This window comes from Nomascus leucogenys, chromosome 10 (genome assembly GCF_006542625.1).
Source record: "Nomascus leucogenys isolate Asia chromosome 10, Asia_NLE_v1, whole genome shotgun sequence".
Classification (NCBI taxonomy): Eukaryota; Metazoa; Chordata; class Mammalia; order Primates; family Hylobatidae; genus Nomascus; species Nomascus leucogenys.
In genome coordinates, this window is record NC_044390.1 from 33,231,837 (window position 1) to 33,252,530 (window position 20,694).

General features: G+C 38.0%; 1 protein-coding gene across 1 annotated transcript in view; it reads right to left on the reverse strand.

Moving 5' to 3' along the window:
* Positions 1–8,963: 8,963 nt before the first annotated feature.
* The window catches only part of TPH2 (tryptophan hydroxylase 2), a 93,294-nt gene continuing 81,563 nt past the window's right edge, over positions 8,964–20,694 (reverse strand). Inside the window, exons 9-11 of the mRNA XM_003259553.2 lie at positions 18,881–18,976; positions 10,013–10,146; positions 8,964–9,885 (exon numbers count right to left, since the gene is read on the reverse strand). Of these exons, the coding sequence (XP_003259601.1) occupies positions 9,711–9,885; positions 10,013–10,146; positions 18,881–18,976 (405 nt within the window). The 3' untranslated portion in view covers positions 8,964–9,710. The remainder of the gene's footprint in view (positions 9,886–10,012; positions 10,147–18,880; positions 18,977–20,694) is intronic.

Here is a 20,694-nt window from a genome sequence, read left to right on the forward strand (position 1 = left end):
TGTATATATATATGTATATACATATATACATATATATACATATATACATGTATATATGTATATACATGTATATATATAAAATAATCATAAGTCTGTAAATGAGGTATTTATTGAGGTATTTTCATTCCTATTTTTCAGACAACTAAAATGAAACCCTGAAAGTGTCAATAATTCTATAGCGATCACCCAGTAAGTAGAGATATCAGAATTTGTACTTCTGTTTACATGATGTCAGTGCCCATGTTCTCTCTCCTATACTCTGGGAGACAAGTTTTATTTAAAGGTGACCTAATGAAAACCAGATCATCCTAAGAATTACGCTGAAAAACTGGGACAGCAAAAGTCTTATCCAGTTATCTAAGCTGCCTCTCATCGTAAGTTGAATTCACTTTGATTTTCTTTTTCCATGGAACAAACCAGTGAGTAACCTACTGTTTACAGAATGAATCTCAAGTTGTCACCTGGAATCTAATTAAACACTTCTGTCGAGCAATTTTGCTGGCCACATCTCACTGGAATCAAGTCACACCACTCCCAACATTAGAGGAGTATAAACAGGTCAGATGCCCCATATTTCTGTAGCATACGAAGGACAGAAAGACACAAATAGTACAGACACACCGTGTTTCATTGCACTTCACTTTATTACACTTCACAAATACTGCATTTTTTTAGAAATTGAAGGTTTGTGGCAACCCTACATCGAGCAAGCCTGTCAGCACCATTTTTCCAACAATATGTCTTCACTTTCAGTCTCTGTGTCACATCTTGATGATTCTTGCAATCTTTCAAACGTTTTTATTATTATTACATGTTATGGTGATCTCTGACCAGTGATCTTTGGTGTTAGCATTGTAATTGTTTGGGGGTGCCATGAATCACACCTATATAAGACAAATTAAATCAAGAAGTGTTATATGTGCTCTGACTTCCCCACCAATCAACCATTCTCCCATCTCTCTCCCTATCCTCAAACCTACTCTTTGCTGAGACAAAACAATATTGAAATTAGGTCAATTAATATTCCTACAATGACCTCTAAGTGTTCAAGTGAAAGGAAGAGTCACACATCTCTCACTTTCAATTAAAAGCTAGAAATGATTATGCTTAGTGAGGAAGGCATATCAAAAACCAAGATAGCCCAAAAGCTGAACTTCTTGTACCAGTTAACCGAGTAAGGAATGCAAAGAAAATATTCTTGAAGGAAATTAAAAGTTCTACTCTAGTGAACACACAAATGATAGGAAAGTTAAACAGCATTATTACTGGTATGCAGAAAGTGTGGGTGGTCTGGATAGAAGACCAAACCAGCCACAACATTCCCTTAAGCCAGAGCCTAATCCAGAGCAAGGTCCTAACTCTGTTCAATTCTTTTGAGGCTGAATGAAGTAAGGAAGGTGCAGAAGAAAAATATGAAGCTAGAAGTTGGTTCATGAGACATAAGGAAAGGAGCCATCACCATCATATTAAAGTGCAAGGTGAAGCAGCAAGTGCTGAGGGAGAAACTGCAGCAAAGTTATACAGATCTAGCCAGGATTATGGATGAAGTTTGCTACACCAAACCACAGGTTTTTCATGTAGACAAAATAGCCTTCTATCAGAAGACAATTCCATGTAGGACTTTCACAGCTAGAGAGGAGAAGTCAAAGCTTCAAAGGACAAGCTGACTATTTTGTTATGCAGCTGGTGACTGTTAAGGTGAAGCTAATGCTCATTAACCACAGCAAAAAAAATCTTAGGGCCCTTAAGACTCATGCTAATTCTACTCTACCTGTGCTCTAGAAATGTAACAAAATCTAGATGAAAGAGCATTTACTTATAGCATTGTTTACTGAATATTTTAAGCCTATTGTTGAGACCTACTGCTCAGAAAAAGAGACTCCTTTCAAAATACTACTGCTTGTTGACAATGTACCTGGTTACCCAAGAGCTCTGATGAAGACATACAAGGAAATAATATTGCTTTCAGGCCGGCTAATACAACATTCATTCTGCAGCCCATGGATTAAGTAGTAATTTTGACTTTTAAGTCTTATTATTTAAGACACACATTTCATAAGACTATTGCTGCCATAGATTGTGATTTATCAGACAGATCTGGGCAAAGTAAATGAAAAACTTCTGGAAAGGATTTAGTATTTTAGATGTCTTTAAGTATATTCGTGATTTATGGGAGGAGGTCAAAATACCAACATTAAGAGAAGTATGGAAGAAGTTGATTCCAGCCCTCATGGATGACTTTTTAGGGGTTCAAGACACCAGTGGAGGAAGCAACTTCAGAAGTGGGAGAAATAACAAGAATTAGAATTAGAAGTGGAGTCTTAGGATGTAACTACATTGCTGCAAACTCATGATAAAACTTGAACAGATGAGGAATTGCATTTTATGGATGAGCAAAGCAAGTGTTTTCTTGAGATGGAACTGACTGTTGGTGAATATGCTATGAACTATTGAAATGACAACAAAGGATTTAGAATATTTCATAAACATTAGTCTTAAATCAAGAGCAAGGTTTAAGAGGATTGACTCCAATTCTAAAAGTTCTACCATGGGTAAAATGCTATGAACAGCATTGTATGCTACATAGAAATATTTCATAAAAGGAAAAGTCAATTAATATGGCAAACTTTATGGTTGTCTTATTTTAAGAACTTGCCACAGCCACCCCAACCTTCATCAACCGCCACCCTGATCAGTCAGCAGCCATCAACATCAAGGCAAGACCTTCCACCAGCGATAAGATTATGATTCACTGAAGGCTCAGATGACTGTTAGCATCTGTTAGCAATAAAGTATTTTTAATTATGATATCTACATTTTTAGACATAATGCTATTGCATACTTACTAGACTACAGTGTACTATAAATAAAACTTTTACGTACATTGAAAATACAAAAAAAAATTTGTGTGACTCACTTTATTGCTATATTTGTTTGATTGCAGTGGTCTGGAACCAAACCCACAATATATCTGAGGTTTGCCTGTACTTCTTCAGGAAGTTATGATTCCCAGAACCAACTGAAAAAGTGTGAAGAAAGCAAATCTAAAATCCTCTACCCCTTCTCTCTTGCTTTCATCATGGATGTTAGCACTTTTTTGATGCCAGTGATAGCATGCAGGAAAATGAGAGCAGAGAGGAGGGGTCATTCATTAGCTCATGGTCCTAGAAAGTCTAAAAGTACATCTAGCTACATGCACAGCTAAATCTGTGAGCTTGGCAATGTCATTAAGACACTGTCTCTATCTTTTACTCTTGGCCTTACATTCTCTATTTGGCGGTCCAGGGAAGTTCCAGACTCACTTTCCACCACCTTACAATTACAGAAGAAAGCAGCATTATCTCTTTCTCAATGGTTTCAGAAAAGTCCAGGGTTTGGCTTTAATTGGCCCAACCTAGGTCCTGGCCTACCCATGAACCAATCATTGTGACCAGAAGAATATAATAGCTCACTGATTAAACATTGGTCATAAGCCCACCCCTAGAACTGAGAAGTGGAATCAGCCCCACCCAAAGTAAGGAATAAGAGCCAGGGACAGGATTCACAAAAGGAAAACTATGGTGCAATTATAGGACAATGAAGGTATGGATACTGGGCTAACAACAGCTGGTCGGTATGATCAGAGAGACAATCATCCTAAAAGACATGTTTCCAACATGGAAAAATAGCCACCGTCCAGGTTAGGAGTTTGTAGGAGCTATGGGGCTTTTTCCCTCTGTTCTCAGGCAGAAGCTCAAGAGGCAGACTCAGTCTGGCAATTAGCTGTCAGCTCATCACCAATTCAAATGTCCTGGAGTGGGCCCTGCTGATGATCTGTACTTGCAGTAATCATTTGGCTGGGTGAATCAAATTATACTTTCCAATGCCTCTTCAAATCAGGATTGCTATGTCTGCACTCATTTTCAGCAGTATCACCGTGCAAGTTATTTTCTTTGATATGGACTCTACGTGGGCAAGGGAGAAATTTAGGCTTCTTTTAAGTTCTGCTCAACAGGAAAGACCAAAAAGTTTTAGAGATTTGCAAGGAGACTAATTAGGATCCATTCCAATTTAATGGCTAGGCTTTCACACTGAAATGGATAGGGAAACATGTTCTGCCCTTGCAAGGTAGAGATTTTTCTAACAAGTAGCTATCTAACTTGGAAACCTCATTCTTTCATAATGCCATGTGCAGTAATCAATCAGATGTAATGATCAAAAGAAAGTTTGCCTCAATCAATCCTGATAAACAAATAACTGCTATAAGCGGCAAATCTAATGTGTTCTTCACTTCAAATTCACTTGCCAATAATTGGCCTCATTAGCGTCTGTGAAGTTAGCTGTTCGCTAAAATTGGGCAAGTTGTACATTAGATGTGTTCAGTGGTTTGCAAACCTTTGGGAATAATAGACCTACTGAATCAGCAATCTTGCTAGTTCCATGCAAATGAACAAGCTAAAAAGCAAGGAGACTGCAAGAGATCTAGGGGTGAAGGAGGGACCAGAAACTTCCTCCCACCTACCTGTAATTAATATTATCTTTCTCAACCTGTAAACTAAGGACTAGTTTTTTACCGTTTTTCAAAGATTTGATTTTGACAGAAAATGAACTTGATTTCTTTGTGCCATCTAGCTTTCAAATTACCCTGCCCACATCTGTCAGATGTTTTTGTTGTTCAATTATAAAAACTGTATCCAGACTGGATTATGAGAATGCTGTTTGCAGGCACCATAACCACAGATGCCCCTGGGTTGAACATCAGGCTCACTGCAATCTTCCCAAAGAAGGAAATATACTTCCAGCTGCTGCACCAGACCCATCCTTCTTGGAAAGAGGACAAAATCACAGCAGGTGAACCTTTTCTGGAATATCTGAACTATGCATTTGGGGAGATGGGAGGCAGAGATAAGAGTCGAAATAGACTTAACTAATCCACTAACATTTATATGGCTTATTCCTACAGAAATAGCAGAGTGAACAGTGAACACAACTATTCAGTTTGCCTGGAGGTAAGAGAGGTTTTTTTTCCTGAATTACCCGATATGTCAGCACCACCAACATTCACCAATAATACCTCATTTTCTGTGTCATTTTTGCTTCTGTTGTCAATATCTGTGAGTCACAAGAAAAAAAAATGCATTTGCTTTTCAGTGTAGCTTTTTTCCCTTAAAAGCTGGCCAGAGAAAGTTTGACATGATGTTTGTCAAAGGAAGCTTTAAGTATTTGTGAAAGACACAGGATATGTTTGGATGCCTTCTTTTCCAGCCAAATGAGATTCAACCCAGGTACAGATCATTCCAGTTTCTCTGTTTTTCACCCGATGGCGCCCACCCTCTTAACTTTGTAACTTATTTAATTACAACTATTTTTAATAACATCCACCATGATCAAGTAAGATATTGACTTTGCAGATCCCCAATATTGCTATGGCCTCTTAATTTGTTTCACTACTTCTACTCTTATTCCCACACCCACCCTTTAACCCCACTACACTCCCTTTCCACAGAGCAGCCTGAGTAAGCTCTTAAAAACGTAAATCAGATCTTGTCACTGTCTTCCTTACATCCCTCCAGTGACCTTCCGCTGCACAGAGAGTGCACCTGACCTCTTGTGGAACCCTGTACTATTATCTCGTCTTTGTCTTCCATGCTGCCCTCATATAATTCCACTCCCCCCGCTGACAATCTGTCTCTTCCTCAAACATAAACCCAATTTGGATTTGGAGCCTTCGGTCCTTGTTCCCTCTTCCAAGAACACGCTAACCATGGCCCTCTTCAGGCCCAGCTCCATCTCATCCCTGGTTCTTGGTCAAATGCCACCTGCTCAGAAAGGCCTTTCCAGTCCCCCAACACCATCTCCCCATTTCTCTTTATCAAATCATTGTGATTATTTTCTTCATAGAACTTGCTGTGATTTCAACTCATTTGTTTTTTGTTTTGTTTTGTTTTGCCTGTATCTCCCTCTAGAATGTAGGTTCAAAGTGGGTATAAACCTCCTCTGCTTTATTCACCACTACATCCTCAGTGTCTAAAATAATGCTGATGTTGTGCCTGACATGTTCCAAGAAACTGGATGAATGTCTTGAAACTCCAAGTCGCATTATAAAGAACCACCATTTTATGTTCTAGAACTGGTTTTATTTCAAACATTTGCAAATCTAATATTACAAGAAGCAATCTCCCATTGTTAATTCCCTTGACTCTCCCCAGAACATGACAATTTGCATAAGAATCATTTCCCAAAAGGAAAAAAAAACCTCAGACACACCAGAAAACTCTGGACTGCTTTCTTCTTCATTATAAGTAAGACAAGTTCGTGAGAATAAACATCAAGACTTGATTCTTTAGAAGTTGAAAATTAGATCAAATGAATTGGAGGACAACTACATCTTGTGTTAATGTTTTCCTCCTCGAATGAAGAAAATGAGGTGATGCGAGCCATGACTCCATTTGAAAATGAAACCCTGTATTTCTATTCGATTTCACGTTAAAGCACACTGTTTTTCATTGTAGACTTTCCATGTTGGTAAATGTTGCAATACTTCACAATCATTAGGCTCAGGCCCATTTACTATAAGCAAGCAAGACAAGCACAGATATATCATGCCCATAAAGCATCATCTGTAAATTACACAGTAAATAAATGAGACTAAGTCAGAAACCCAAGTCTCACAACTTTCACCACTAACATGGAAGAAAAAAAAAAAGAAGAAATTTCAGTTCAAATTTTCCCACTCTTAAAAGGTATAATTTATAAATAGTCTATTATGCTTTTATTATGCCAAATAAAATGAACATTCAAGAATATACTGTATGCCATATTCTAACTCATAATAGACTAAAATGCTTCAAGAATAAAACTGGACTAATCAGATTTTGGCTATCTTTTGCAAAGTGTGACATGTAAGCACCCTGGTCCTGCCAGGAATTTTGTGTTGATTTCTGATTAGCTGATTACAGAATCAGCAGCAAAGCCATACAGTCAGCAGCAAAGCCATAATAAAGTAACAACTCACAGTGAGATGACAGTGAGCAAGTGTCTTTAAATTTATAATTGCCCTTGGATCTATTTAATTTAGCTTTAAGTCATGAAGCATAATTGAGATAAATGGTTACACTGAGCAGGTATCAAATATGACAAGAAGCTGGCTGTGATTATTTTGTTACACTATTTCCTTACAGGGAATTTTTCTGCCAACACTTTTCCTATGATGGCTATTAAATTTTATAGGATTTTTCCCACCATTAGCTGTAATGGCATTTGCATGTTAAATGCTCACAACAAATGAAAACCATGAATCCATTGTTTCACAGGGGGAAAACCACGGTTACTGCTATTCCAAACAGAGAACAAATCTAAAAAGAATCAAGTAATTCCACTTCCTTGTATGATACCTGTATAAGCTCTGTGGGAAAGCCCAATTACTTTGCAACTCTTTTATTTTTGAAACAAGATAGATTTTTGCACATATTAGAAAACTGGATTCCAGTACATGCCAAGCAGAAGACACCTCAAATGCTATTTTTTTGTTGAGGGAATTTGTTTTCAATTAAATATAATTCTCTCTCAAGTATATTTAATTAAGAAACTCTAATCTCATGGGACTGGAAGGGGAAAGCTTGATGGCTACTTGTAGGGGTTTTTTAATGAATATATATGACAGGACTCTAGGACTTGTGTCTAAAGCAATACCAAATTATGAAAACAACACCGAAGGCAGACATTGAGCATTTCTTAGCCAATTTTCTTCTCTGAGAAAATTCAGCAACCAGTTCTGAAAATTTGTGGATATGCTATTCTGGATTATGATCCTGGATTCTAATTTATAAGTAATTTATTCAGGGTCATCTAAAGCTAGCAAAGCAAGATATAAGTAGCTATATATTTATGGATCTATGAAACTATCAAAATATATGACTGCTTGATCAATCTAGATCTTTTAAATTTGGTTTAGCTTGTTCCTCATTTCTCCACCACCAATTTTTCAAGGCACTATTCCCTTCACCTGGAATAGCATTTATATTTTGTGACTCTCACATTCTATCCACCAAATTATTTCTCAAAATTCAGTTGTTCTGAGAATGCTTCAGAGATAAAAGATCCTCAATCGTTAAGACAACCAATATTCAAACCTCTAGGTTTTCATTTTAGTTTGATCTCTCCCTGATGTGTCTTTTAGTTCTTTCTCATGTTCTTTCTGAATATATTTAGTCCAAAGATTTCTGACCCTTAGTGGGCTCCATATAAGAGTATGAATTAGTTTAAAATTATACGTAATTTCTTACTAAAAGAACATTTTTGGAAATTGCTCAAGTAAATATTTTAAATTGCTAAAAGTTATTTTGTCATTTTTTTCTCTAGTTTTTCTTGCCCCCTCCTTCCCCCGTCCAGTGTTCCCTACTACCAAATGCAGAATCAGAAGAATAGTAGTTATGTTCAGTGAGGGAATCCAAAGAAATTCATTCACTCTCAGCAGTTTTTGTTCACTTAACCACTCAATTTCATCTTTTACAGCAAAGACCACCAAAACTTTGTGTTGCATCACCACTGTTTACCCAAAGTTGCCCAAACTTTAGGAAAGTGGAAAACCTTCCATAGATTTGGCCTGATTTGCAGCTGTGAGGGGAAACAACATATATACAGTCGGCAACCCTTGACCACAAACCAAGTTCTATTTACTGATAAACATTAGTTTGGACAGGCATTATTTCCCATCTCCAATGACATATTAACACATGCACACACCAAGATGAAGTTTCCCATCTCGGATGACACAGAAACACATGCAAGCGCTGGGACGAATTTATCAGCAAAACAAAACGAAAGTGCAATGGACTGTGAATGTTAGTGTACAACTCACTGTACTGCTTCAGGCAAATCACAACTTCTCTGTGACTCAATTTCCGCATCTCTGAAATCAAAGATGATCTTTATAGCTCGTGATTTTATTCTCCTCTGACCAGAAAAAAATTGTTTAAACACCTGAACATGATAATTTACTTTATTCCAGCATAAAATTCATAGTCCCAAGATTGATTGTCCACTGTTTAGTCTTTCCTAATGTCCTTTCAGGAAGTACTATCTTCCAAAATACTTCAGGAAGCTTGTCATAACTCAGGTTCTACAAGGTCAGCGCAACCTACATAATTCCATTTGTAAAAAGGTGCTTTCTTGCATTGTGTAAATACTCAACCTAAAAATCATTCCAACTGCTGTGTTACCTCAACAATTTTTGAAACAGAATATTGAACCTTTGTTATTGTGATGGGAAGTTTCCTACAATTCTGGGTTTATCTCAGATAATGCGTGAAAACACTGATAGTATTGAAAACGGAAACAGCTTCACTGCTTTTTTTCATTTTATCTAATGAACACAGAGGAAAGGCTTGGATCTGAAAAAGACAAGGGCATAAATTAGACTCATAAGAGGCCTATTTGTTACAAATTTTAAGTAGATGCAGTTTGGTTAAGGACACTAAGCAGGAATGTCAAATCTTTTTAAGATGTTTAAACATATTACATTATTTGATACAATGAGTGGTTATCTGCCATTGGATTTCTTATGGTGCTTTATATATTAACACAGTGAGTTACAAGATGGTATAGATATACAGAATTGCATGCTAATTAGCCAAGCCATGACACAGAAGGTTATTTGTGTTATATGACATTGACTGAATTGCTGTTAAGCCCCAAAAAGATCATGCTGGCAACAACATCAGTTCCAGGCATCAAATCCCCAGATATTGGTTCATTTTGTTTAAGGCATCACACACTGTGTTCAAGTCGCTGCGAAGGTCCTGCACCACATTTTCAATACTTCTGGTGTCTTTCAGAATTTCAATACTCTGTGTGTAGGGATTGAAGTATACTGAGAAGGGACGTGTAATTGACTTTGCAAAGTCCCTGCAGAATAAACAGAAACAGAAAGAGATGTGATCAACCCTCACTGGTACAAGAGATAGATAAAAGGAAGGAATAGAGACAGAAAAATAAAAAGTTATTTGCTCTAGCTAGGAGAAAAAAAGTTTACCTCATCTTTTCTTTGGCTTCTTCAAAACTTTCTGAAACAAAGTAGGCTTCCTGGAAGGTGGTGATAAGGCATTCCTGTAAGCAAGTTGTCTTTGGGTCAAAGGCTTTCACACATGCCTTGTCAGAAAGGGCATGCTGCAAAATATACCACAAAACCCGTTAAACTCTGTAATGAGACTTCCGAAGTGCCATGACATCACATTTTTACAACACATGTGATAGCTCGGTAATCCTACAGAGCTGCTCAGTTACTAGTCTGTCATGAAATATAGAACTCTCCTGTGTGCAGGGTAAATTGGACACTAGGATTTTGTTTGTTTGGTTGGTTTGTTTTTTTAAGTATACTAGGTACTGTGGGAGAAAATGAGATTGTGGTATTATTTAATTTATTACCAGCCAAATTCATACTGAAGGACAGTTCAGAGCTATTCCCCCACAGAAATGGGATTTTAAATCTATGCTATGAATAGAAGCAGGGACAGCATAAATATGCTCCTAAATTTATTGCTATAAGCAATGTACTAAAATTTCACTTAAATGGCAGAAGTAATAATTATCTGCGTGGAGGGGTAATTGGGGCTCTGACTAAACTATTTTTCGACTCATTGCGAGATATTTTGAGGCCAGGTACTGTGTATCAACAGAGTCTGGAGTGGGCCTGTATATTTGAGGATACTTACAAAGCATTCATTTACCTTCCACCAAGTACAGCAGAGCAATATATAGCAGATAAATATTGCCACTTGAGGAAAAAAGGAGCTAATATTAATAGAGTTATGCCAAGAGCAGGTATTAGAAAAACAGGAAAGCTGGTGTAATTACTCTTTGAACCATCATTAGCTCCGTTCAGCTCACTACATGACTGGCACTAAGAACAGCAGGGAACAATGAATGACTATATTCTCAAGATAAATTCAGTGATGTTAAAAGTTAGTGGTCATTTCCTGCCATGTGCTGCCTATTTATAGACCCTAGATTGATGGTTCTAAAAATGCAATGTGCATAAGAATCACTGAGGAGCTTATGAAAATGCAGATATCCAGGGTCTCAATTTCATTTGGCAGGTCTGGATGAAACCTAGAAATCTTCATTTTAAAGGCATCCAAGGTGACTCCAACATAAGTGGTTGTGAACTATATATTGAGAAATACTCCTCTTGATTCTTTTTCTTAATTTAAGGGGGAAATTAGTTGGGAGAGAGAGGCAGAGAGAAAAAATGGGGTAGCAGAAACTGCCATGAACTGGGAGTTGGAAAACTGGGGCTTTAGTCCAGGTCTAACTGGGTAACCTCAGCAATCATTCAACCTCCCTGTGCCTCCATTTCCTCAACTGTAAATGAGAGTTTTAGATGGGAAGATTCTGAAGACAATCTCTATCCCAGCCTCTGGATTCCACCCATTATACTTTTCTACCTTCTCAGTCTCTAACAGCTAAGGTTTCCTGGAGAAATTCTGAAAACGCTTTCCTGTTCAATATTCTTCGTGCATTCCTCCAACAATTTCAAAATGCATGGAATGATTTACAGCCCTCCATGAAGAAGTCTGTGGTTCCCTAAGTCTGAAATGCAATTGAGAACCAAAAGACTGACATGTAAGAGAAAGGGCACCCTGCATGTGATTTGCTTTCCTGTAAAGTTCCGTTGTCCAGATAAATGCATATATGAATCACAGAATGCAGAGGGCCTCTCACCGTGAACTCATTTCTTTTGGCCCACGGAACAACTTCATTATAAGGAGAAGGTCACTACACCTGCAAATGCATTTGTGCTAGATTCAATGCAGGGCAGTGAACATCAAGGGATTTGGGTTCCACATGACCAATAATTCTGTCCACAATTTTAGAAACATATTCACAGTTTCAAGAAACAAAATGTCCCTTTATGAAAGCTGTTGCTCCTCTGCAAACAATTGGCCTCCTATTGGCTTGCCATGATTTTCAGAATTCGAATTAGCTTTCTTTGCATCCATACACTCTAGTTACATTTAATGTACTATGTTGTTCTAATAGTGCATTCATCCATCAGTACATATGGAAAGAAGGACTGTGGCTGGCTCAATGTGTTCAGTCTTCCTACTCTCTCATCCCTGCATTCAGGGGCATGGCCAGAGTGGTAGCAGAACAGGCTGTAAGAACATTAAAGCCATGGCTCCCTTGGGACATCCTTGCTAAGCTAAAGACCTTTCACTGGGTCAAGGACAAGCACAAGAAAGAAGTGAAACTCATCTGTTTGTGTCTCCATTGCTTCTATAAGACATTACCAACCTTAGCAGTCACTATGTATAGAGGATGCCTCCAGAGGTGTGTATGCAATGACAGAGACTGAAATCAGTGTGGTTTTGGAAAAAAAAAATCATTTTGTGACAATTCCACTGGATAGCCAGATACTTATTTAGTCATTTTAACAGCTAAAAAGGATTAAAGTCGATCAAGAAAAGGCCCAGAGCATACGGCGCTCTGCCCCAGACTTCAAGAAAAACCAGTGGGTTCACACACATGTAATTTGAGGCAGACCATTAGGCAATATAGATCACACTTGACCAATGTATTTAAAGGAAAAACTTAATTGTCTTAAGTTCTCAAAAATGCAGCCTACCCTCAGGAGCCTGCTATGCATGTGATATGCTGGTCACCTGCTGGAGACCTTTCCACCCATGGAGTATGGGACCAGTGCTGCTGTTTGGCTGTTAATGAATATGCGGGTAATAATGGTACCCATGGATTAGCCTGGAGAATGGCAAGAACCTGGAGATGGGGGAGCAGCCAGTGAATGAAGTCAACAAATGAAGTGATGATCACCCATATAAATGGCCTCATTTACCTGACCATGAGCTGACTGTGTGCTGAGTTCCAGGAACATCCATGCAGCCCACGAAGTCTCCTATCTCTGAATACTACAGTGTGTCCCAAGGGGTATAAAATAGCATCCATGTCTTTGATTCCAACTTCTATTGCCCAGTGGAGAAGTCCGACTGAGTTTGCTTCTCATTTTCTATCCAGGTCTCTCTCTAAGCTCCTCAGTTTTGGGGAGCAGCTATTGTACCCTCTTCTCTATGTCCAGAGTGGATTCTCTGTAAACATTGAACCAAACTACTTGATGTCCCCAGGGAACTCTGCAGTAATTCCTTCTTGAAATGTTAGCAGTCTGATATCCTGAAGTTTGCAAGAATTAATCCAACGTCCTGCAGAGAGAGCTTTATAATGCTGACAGAATCTGGTTGACAATCTTTTACTTTGAAGCCATTTTTAAAGTACAGGAATGCTTGAGAGTCACCTTCTCTCATCAGAACACCCTCTAAAAGGACTATTTTGGATTTACCCATAGTGCTAGAGACAAGGGCACAGGGCTGGGAACCAGGAGACTTGGGTTCTAAATGTAGCTGTCCCCAGAGGCTAGACATATAATATCAAATGAGTGAAACTACCCCATGTTGGGCTGCAGCTTTATCTTTGATAAACTGAAAAGATTGACCTAGATGAATTCTAAGACTCTTCTTGAAATATAATTTTAACAGGCTGCAAGTACACAGCACTCATACCACCTTTACCTCCCTCCACACCAGCCACAATAAATTGACTACAGCAGCCTTTCTCACTGGGCCTGTGGATGGACTTCCTACCCTTCTCCGCAGAGGTGGCTACTACCAATTAATTGACTTTGGTGCACAAGTTAAGACTTATTTGCCATTCCATCTTTTCGAATATAAAAATTTCTTTTCAATATCAAAAATTTCCCAGAATCCAACTATTAGTAGACAATACTACAAGGTAATTAAAAATACAGGTCTTTATGGTTAAGAATACAGGTCTTTACAGTTAAGAATTGAGGTTTAAATCTGACTCCATCTCTACCTAACTACGTGTCCTTGGGCAAATTACTTTACCTCTGTAAGCCTATTTGAGTATTCATCTGGAAAATGGAAATACTAATAGTCATATCTATAACCTGGGGTTGTGGTCAAAATTAAATAAGGTAATGGATGCAAAGTGCCTGGCATGGGAAGTGCTCAGTATATTTAGTTATCATCACTAATTCAGTCCAGAGATGATGCTTTGTGTACATATGTGTTCAGCCACACCTTCCACCATTTGTGCAGTCCTTCTCCCTCAGGGGTCCGAAACCCATAGAGAATTAAACAGCCCCAGCTCTGAGGCTTTCAGGTCCTAGACTATGATAGTGCCTGCCCTGGGTTCATCAGTTTAAAATCTTCCTTCTTCTCAGATACCTGCTTTTGCAATGACAGTTATTATCTCATCTATTCTAAATGCAAACCTTGTGATCCTCACTGTCTATATTAGGACTGGTTAAAGTTGGAAAAAAAAAAACTCAAGTGTGAAGTCAGGTTTGTGAATAGTTTGGGCCCTAGATTCTGAATAAGACTTTGCAAACACTCTACACTCACATCACAATCATCTTTTCCCACATCAAAAGAACAACAAATATATAAATAAGTATATGTATAAATGCATTATGTGTGTATATAATATTTTTGAGCCTCCCTCAAAGGCTCATCCTGCTAAACAAGCACAATGTGACATCTATATCCCCATTGCCAAAGTAGGCAATGATGCATTACACTTTTTTAAATTAGCAATTAGGCTTCACCAACTTGAATAAGCTGCAGGGTCGAGGGAACAACATCCATCTTAAAGCAATCGTTCCACAAAATCCAAAGACACAGTTTCCAGCTCCCAACATCCAGCATTTACTCTGTCATTACCAACACGGCTAACTTCATGAGAAGAAAGAGCAGGAGGAAGGGACTCGAAAGCCATCTGAACAGGGTAAACATGTGAGAGCTCAGCAGCAGCGAGTCCTTACTCTAGTCACACCATTGACCAAACAGATGACATCAGAGAACCTGCAAGGCCCCTGGGCCTCTTCTATACAGACGAGCAGTAATTCTGACCACCTCCCAGAGTTGCTGCAAGTGGTAATAAATACAAATTGCTTGTAATAAATATAAAGCTATTCTGAGAATACTGATTAATAGCTATATCAAGGCAACACAATAAATTTGCCATACAAGATATCCTAAAACTAAAGCCAAAAAATAATAAGTAAATTTGTTTAAACCATCAGCTTTTTCAAAACCCAGAGAGCAAAACAGATGTATTTATATGTAATATGTCAGCAACTACTATGGGGTGGATGCTAAAAAAAAAAAAAAAAAAATCTAATCTCTGGCCTGAAAGATATAAATACCTAGACCTTACCCCTACTCAGGAAAAAGGAGTAGAAATTGCCTTTTGCTTTTGAGATGGGTTAACTTTTTGATATAAGACTCAGCCAGTTCATTGACTAGCCATCATTTCCTCACCACCTAAACTGAACAAACTTTACTGTCACTTCTCCAAGAGAATTGGACTCAACAAAGATCTGTATCATCACTTTCTTAGAATTTCTCTACTACATTCCAAGTTCTTGAAATCTTGGACCATCAATTTTGTGTTTGTTCAACAAAATAAATGAATAAGCAAGCAAATAATACATCAAAAAATGATAGACATATGGTTAGATCAACTCAGGATAAAGAGAAAAAGTATGAAAGGAAAGACACAAGCTAGACTGTGGGTAAAGCAATTATCCTACTTTCAACCTTCTCTTTAAAGTCAGTGTTCCAGGTGACTCAGCTCATTGTTAATTGTTCTCCACAGTGATGAAAGGTGTGGAAAAGCCCCACCCAAATGCACTTTTTGGCATTCCTGTAAGTACACCACAGAACAGATGATTAAAATAAGAGTGGGGCAACCATTGCTGTGGGGGAAAATGTAGTGTTTATGTTTATAAGGTTTATGCTAACTTTTACAAGCTTTTCCATATTTATTTTGTTTCTATCTTCAAAAAGAATAAGTATTGTCAAAAGTTAAGAGGAAAAAATGAAAGTTATCTGAACTATAGATATACCACTTGGAAGTACTTGGCCATCTCTAAAGAGCAACATCTATGCCTCTGGAAAATTTAGCCCCTTATAGCACAAAGTATGGAACGTGTTCTGTTTAAGAAGAGAAGGTGATTGTGGATACTTATGTAAAAGTTATAAAGATGACCCCAAAACCCTCCAGTAGCTGGGACTTACATTTGGGCTGCAGTTGGAACAGCATAAAATATTTTACTGCAAAAGGTAACTGCACTCAAAACTGTAAGCTTGTTTACACAGGAATTATGATAACACTATTAATAAAGTTATCCCTACGTGGGTCCAGGACTATCATTTTTTCATTCAAATAAAGGTTAAAAGTACTCAGAAGTGCTTTGAGAGGGCTCTGGGTACTTTCACAAGCACGGCAAGGAGAAAGTGGGGGAAGAGATGCTAGGGAAAGCATCCTGTGTTACGTATTCTCTGTGAAAAATCAGAAGATATTTCACATAGAAAGTATTTCTGAATTGTAAAAATGGTCCAATGTAGCAATCATAGGTGTGTTGAGGTATAGAAATTTGAGAATGGAAGAACGCTAATGACTGGAGGTAATGGACCAGAGCAAGAAGGTACTCTGTGAACAATGCCCTTCTTGGTACGTATTTCTGGCTGATTTCCATTTCCAGACTATTCTGTCCACACCAGTAGGAACAAAAACAACAGATTCATCCTAGTGCTGCCCACACATGCCTCATTAACCAGACCAGAAGACCCTGAGGAAAGTCAAGGCCATGAGAGAGATCTGTTTCCTTTGTTTCTGGTGTAACTTATAAACCGTCTGAGGAGGATGTAAATAGACACAGCTCAAGAGCTACATCATTTTCTGACTCTTTTGTTCAGGGAAATCAAGAAACACTCTATAAAGTGCATGGTCTTATTGGGGATATGACATTATGTTGTTGCTGTGGGCTTTGCCCACTGCACTAAGATTAACACCAAATAGATTCTTTGTTGAGAATTTAGTTTTTTAAAAAATTACCACATTACATCAGGTCATCAGGTTTTTGTTAGGCTGAGTATTATTATCCTCTTTTCCAGTGAACCCCAGACAGTTCTTTCAATGGACCAGGCTTCACCTAGAATCTTGAGGGTCCACACGTGGCTCTCCACTGACAGATTGGTGCACCCTATCCTTTCATTATTTACCCTTTCCATTCCTCAAGAATCAGCATGGACAGCAGGGCCCTTGACAGGAAGGCTTCTCAGGCATGGACTAATATGAGCCAGGCACATTTCTTTCATTGTCACACTTTTTGTATTATGTGATCGGTTGTTTATCTCTTGCACTAAAATGTACTGTAAACTTTTTGATGGCAGGGATCCCAGGGAGTGCAGCCTAGTGGTTAGGAGCTCAGATCCTAGAGCCTAGATGGCTGGGATTTGAGCCCAGATCATCACTTATTAACTGTGTGAGCTTAGGCAAGTTCCTTAATGTCTTTATGCCTCAGTTTTCTCATCTGTGATATAAATATCCCTTATCTCATTGGGTTCTTATGAGCATTACATGGGTTAATATGTCTAAAGCACTAGAAATATTGTCTATTTAAATGCTTGTTCTGGCTGTTATCATTATTTTCTTTTTTTTTCTTTTTCTTTTTTCTTTTTTTGGCAGAGTCTCCTCTGTTCCCAGGCTGGAATGCAGTGGTGCGATCTCGGCTCACTGCATTCTCCGCCTGCTGGGTTCAAGTGCTTGCCTCAGCCTCCCAAGTAGCTGGGATTACAGGTACCCACCATCATGCCTGGCTAATTTTTGCACTTTTGTAGAAATGGAGTTTCACCATGTTGGCCAGGCTGATCTTGAACTCCTGACCTCAGGTGATCTGCCCACCTCAGCCTCCCGAAGTGCTGGGATTACAAGCATGAGCCAATGCACCTGGCCTTTCTTCTTATTCTTCATCATTATTATTTGTCTTTATATCCCCAGTGACCACCATAGTACATGGCACTAGGTGTTCAACCAAATGTTTGAGGAATGAATGAATGAACCAATGAAGTCATAAAATGACCAGACTCAATAAAACTACAATTACTTTGCATCTTTCAATAATGCAAATGGCCAAAAAGTACCAATAACTATGTATTTCCCATTTATATTACATAAGGATAATCAATGCTCAAAATAAAAACTCAAGAATGATCCACAATCCTGACCTTAGTCTGAATAGTCAAAGAAAGATTATTTTCAGTACTATTCTAGATTGTATATCACACTGCATTTAAAATTCACCAAAACTTGCTATGCTCCCATGGTATAAATGGCAATTCTTAAATGGGAGAATATTTAAATTATCAGAATATTCCAGTCTCAACATTTCTGAAAAAAAAAAGACCATTTTATTGTACTTTATTGTATTTTACTGTATTTATTGTATTTTAAAACAAAAAATGACTTTCTTTATCTTATCTATCATTACACATAATAGATACCTCTCTGATAATATACTTATTTGGTTTGTTTTTCCAAATTGTTTATGTCCACACATGTTTTAATGCACATTAATTTTGAAGAAGCTGAAATAACATCAAATTCTCCTTTAGGAAGTAGAAGCTGGGGAGTCCAAAGGAGCCAGGGAGGTGATGGAAATCAGAGTAGCCAAGCCACACTCACAAGTGAATTTCAATCAGTAGGATCACTGCTAGCTCACGGCCCACTTTTCAGCACTAAATTTAGGCCAGCCATTTGTTACCCAAGATTTGGGCATATATTTGTCATTGCTGTTGATTTGTACACATGGCTGCTCATCCATTTGAGTCACACCACAAACCCAGAAAGGCATGACCCATTTTCAGAAGTGCAAAAAGTGAGGTCGGCACCCACATCCAAGGTGCCAAATCCTCTATGTTAAATATTTATGGAGTATCTGTGAGTAGAAATGCTCAAACAAATCAATATTTTCCCTGACCTTGAACCAGTTTGCATAGGAAGGTTATTTTCATTCACAGCTTCATACCTTTAATTCTCCAATGGAGGAAAGGAGTCCTGCTCCATATGCCCGCAGTTGCCCTTCTTGCTTGCAAAGGCCGAACTCAATTGTGAAGAAATAGCACTGAAAAAAAATGAACACATATCCAGTGAACTGGTCAATGAGTTATTTGATAGGATAAAATGGCACCCAAATCAAAATGCTGTGTTGTGCATAATTTCTTCAATATTATCAATTTAAATACATTTAAATCAAGAGCATTTATTGAAATCTATTCTCTTGCTCAGTATTCTCTCCCTAGGTTGAATGTATATGAAAAAAGTATTAACTACTAAGAGTCTTATGCTTCCTGAATTCAGAAGTCCTATGAGTCAAATTATATCCCCTGTAATCATTTTAAAAACAAAAAACACAGATATAGAAATGAATAAATATATCACAATGATACCTCCATAACAATATGCTATATCTTTACCAAATTTTGTTTCAGTGACATAAATCAGTTTATGCAAATGTGGAAAAATAAGTTGGAATCCAGTAATCACTAACTGCTTTTGGCAGTTCGTTTATTTATTCAACAAATATTTGTTGGTGCCAGTGCTTGGTAAAGAATTGTGGTAAAGAAACAAGAGAGCAACCAAGAAAGCAAGTACCTCTATATGACTACCAAATTACCAAAACCACAATATTAATATAATTTTTTAGTAAAATCTTAAATGTATATCTATGTTTGCATATGTATATGCATGTGTAGGTTTATATATGTATTTGTGCATGTACATGCTCCTCGACTTACAATAGGTTTACATTTCAATAAACCCAGTAAGTTGAAAATAATATTCTAAGTTGAAAATGCATTTAATACATCTAACCCACTGAACATCCTAGCTTAGCCTAGCCTACCTTAACAGTGCTCAGAACACTTACATTAGTCTACAGTTGAGCAAAATCATCTAACACAAAGCCTATTTCATAAGAAAGTGTTGAAAAGATCAAAATTCCAAATTTGAAGTGTGTTTTCTACTGAATGCATGTCACTTTCTCACCATCATGAAGTCAAAAAAACTGTAAGTTGATCTAATATAAATTGGAAAGCAGTGGGGTGGATGTTATACACACACACACACACACACACACACACACTTTATTGGCCCAAGTTTTATCAGCATCAACTACTACAACTTCCCCAGGACATTAATATCTTCAATTGCTTCTGTTGGGTTTAAGAAATCAACGTAAACAGACAGAGGAATCTCTGCACAACGAGAAGAAAAAAAACAAAAACAAAAATCTCACAGTGCTGTTGAGAGAGGCTGAACTCACACTATTTTTGCTCTGAAAGAAAAGTGAGATGCTGACAACAAGCAATAAAAATTCCATCAATTAACACTGTCCTGCATTAGTGATGATAGAGCACTGAAGGTGTTAAGAAAGAGAATTTAAACACTCCTGAAAAGGGGCAGAAAATAATCATTATTTCCAGCACGTGGCAGTTTGCTCTATTTTTATTTGGAGGCTAAGATGTCCCTTGGTTCAGGAAGGTTATATATTTTTTTGATGTGAGGGTGATCTCTGAAGTTGAATTAGCCAAAGCTCTGCAGCACTGGGCTGGACCCAAAGGACTGATCATTTCCAGGTCATGGAGCTTAACCTCCAGAAGTAAAATATTTTTTCCTGATTCACCTCCCAAAGAGGCTAAAATTACAGCCCTAGGCTGGGCATGGTGACTCACGCCTGTAATCCCAGCACTTTGGGAGGCCGAAGCGATCAGATCACCTAAGGTCAGGAGTTCGAGACCAGCCTGGCCAATATGGGGAAACCTCGTCTCTACTAAAAATACA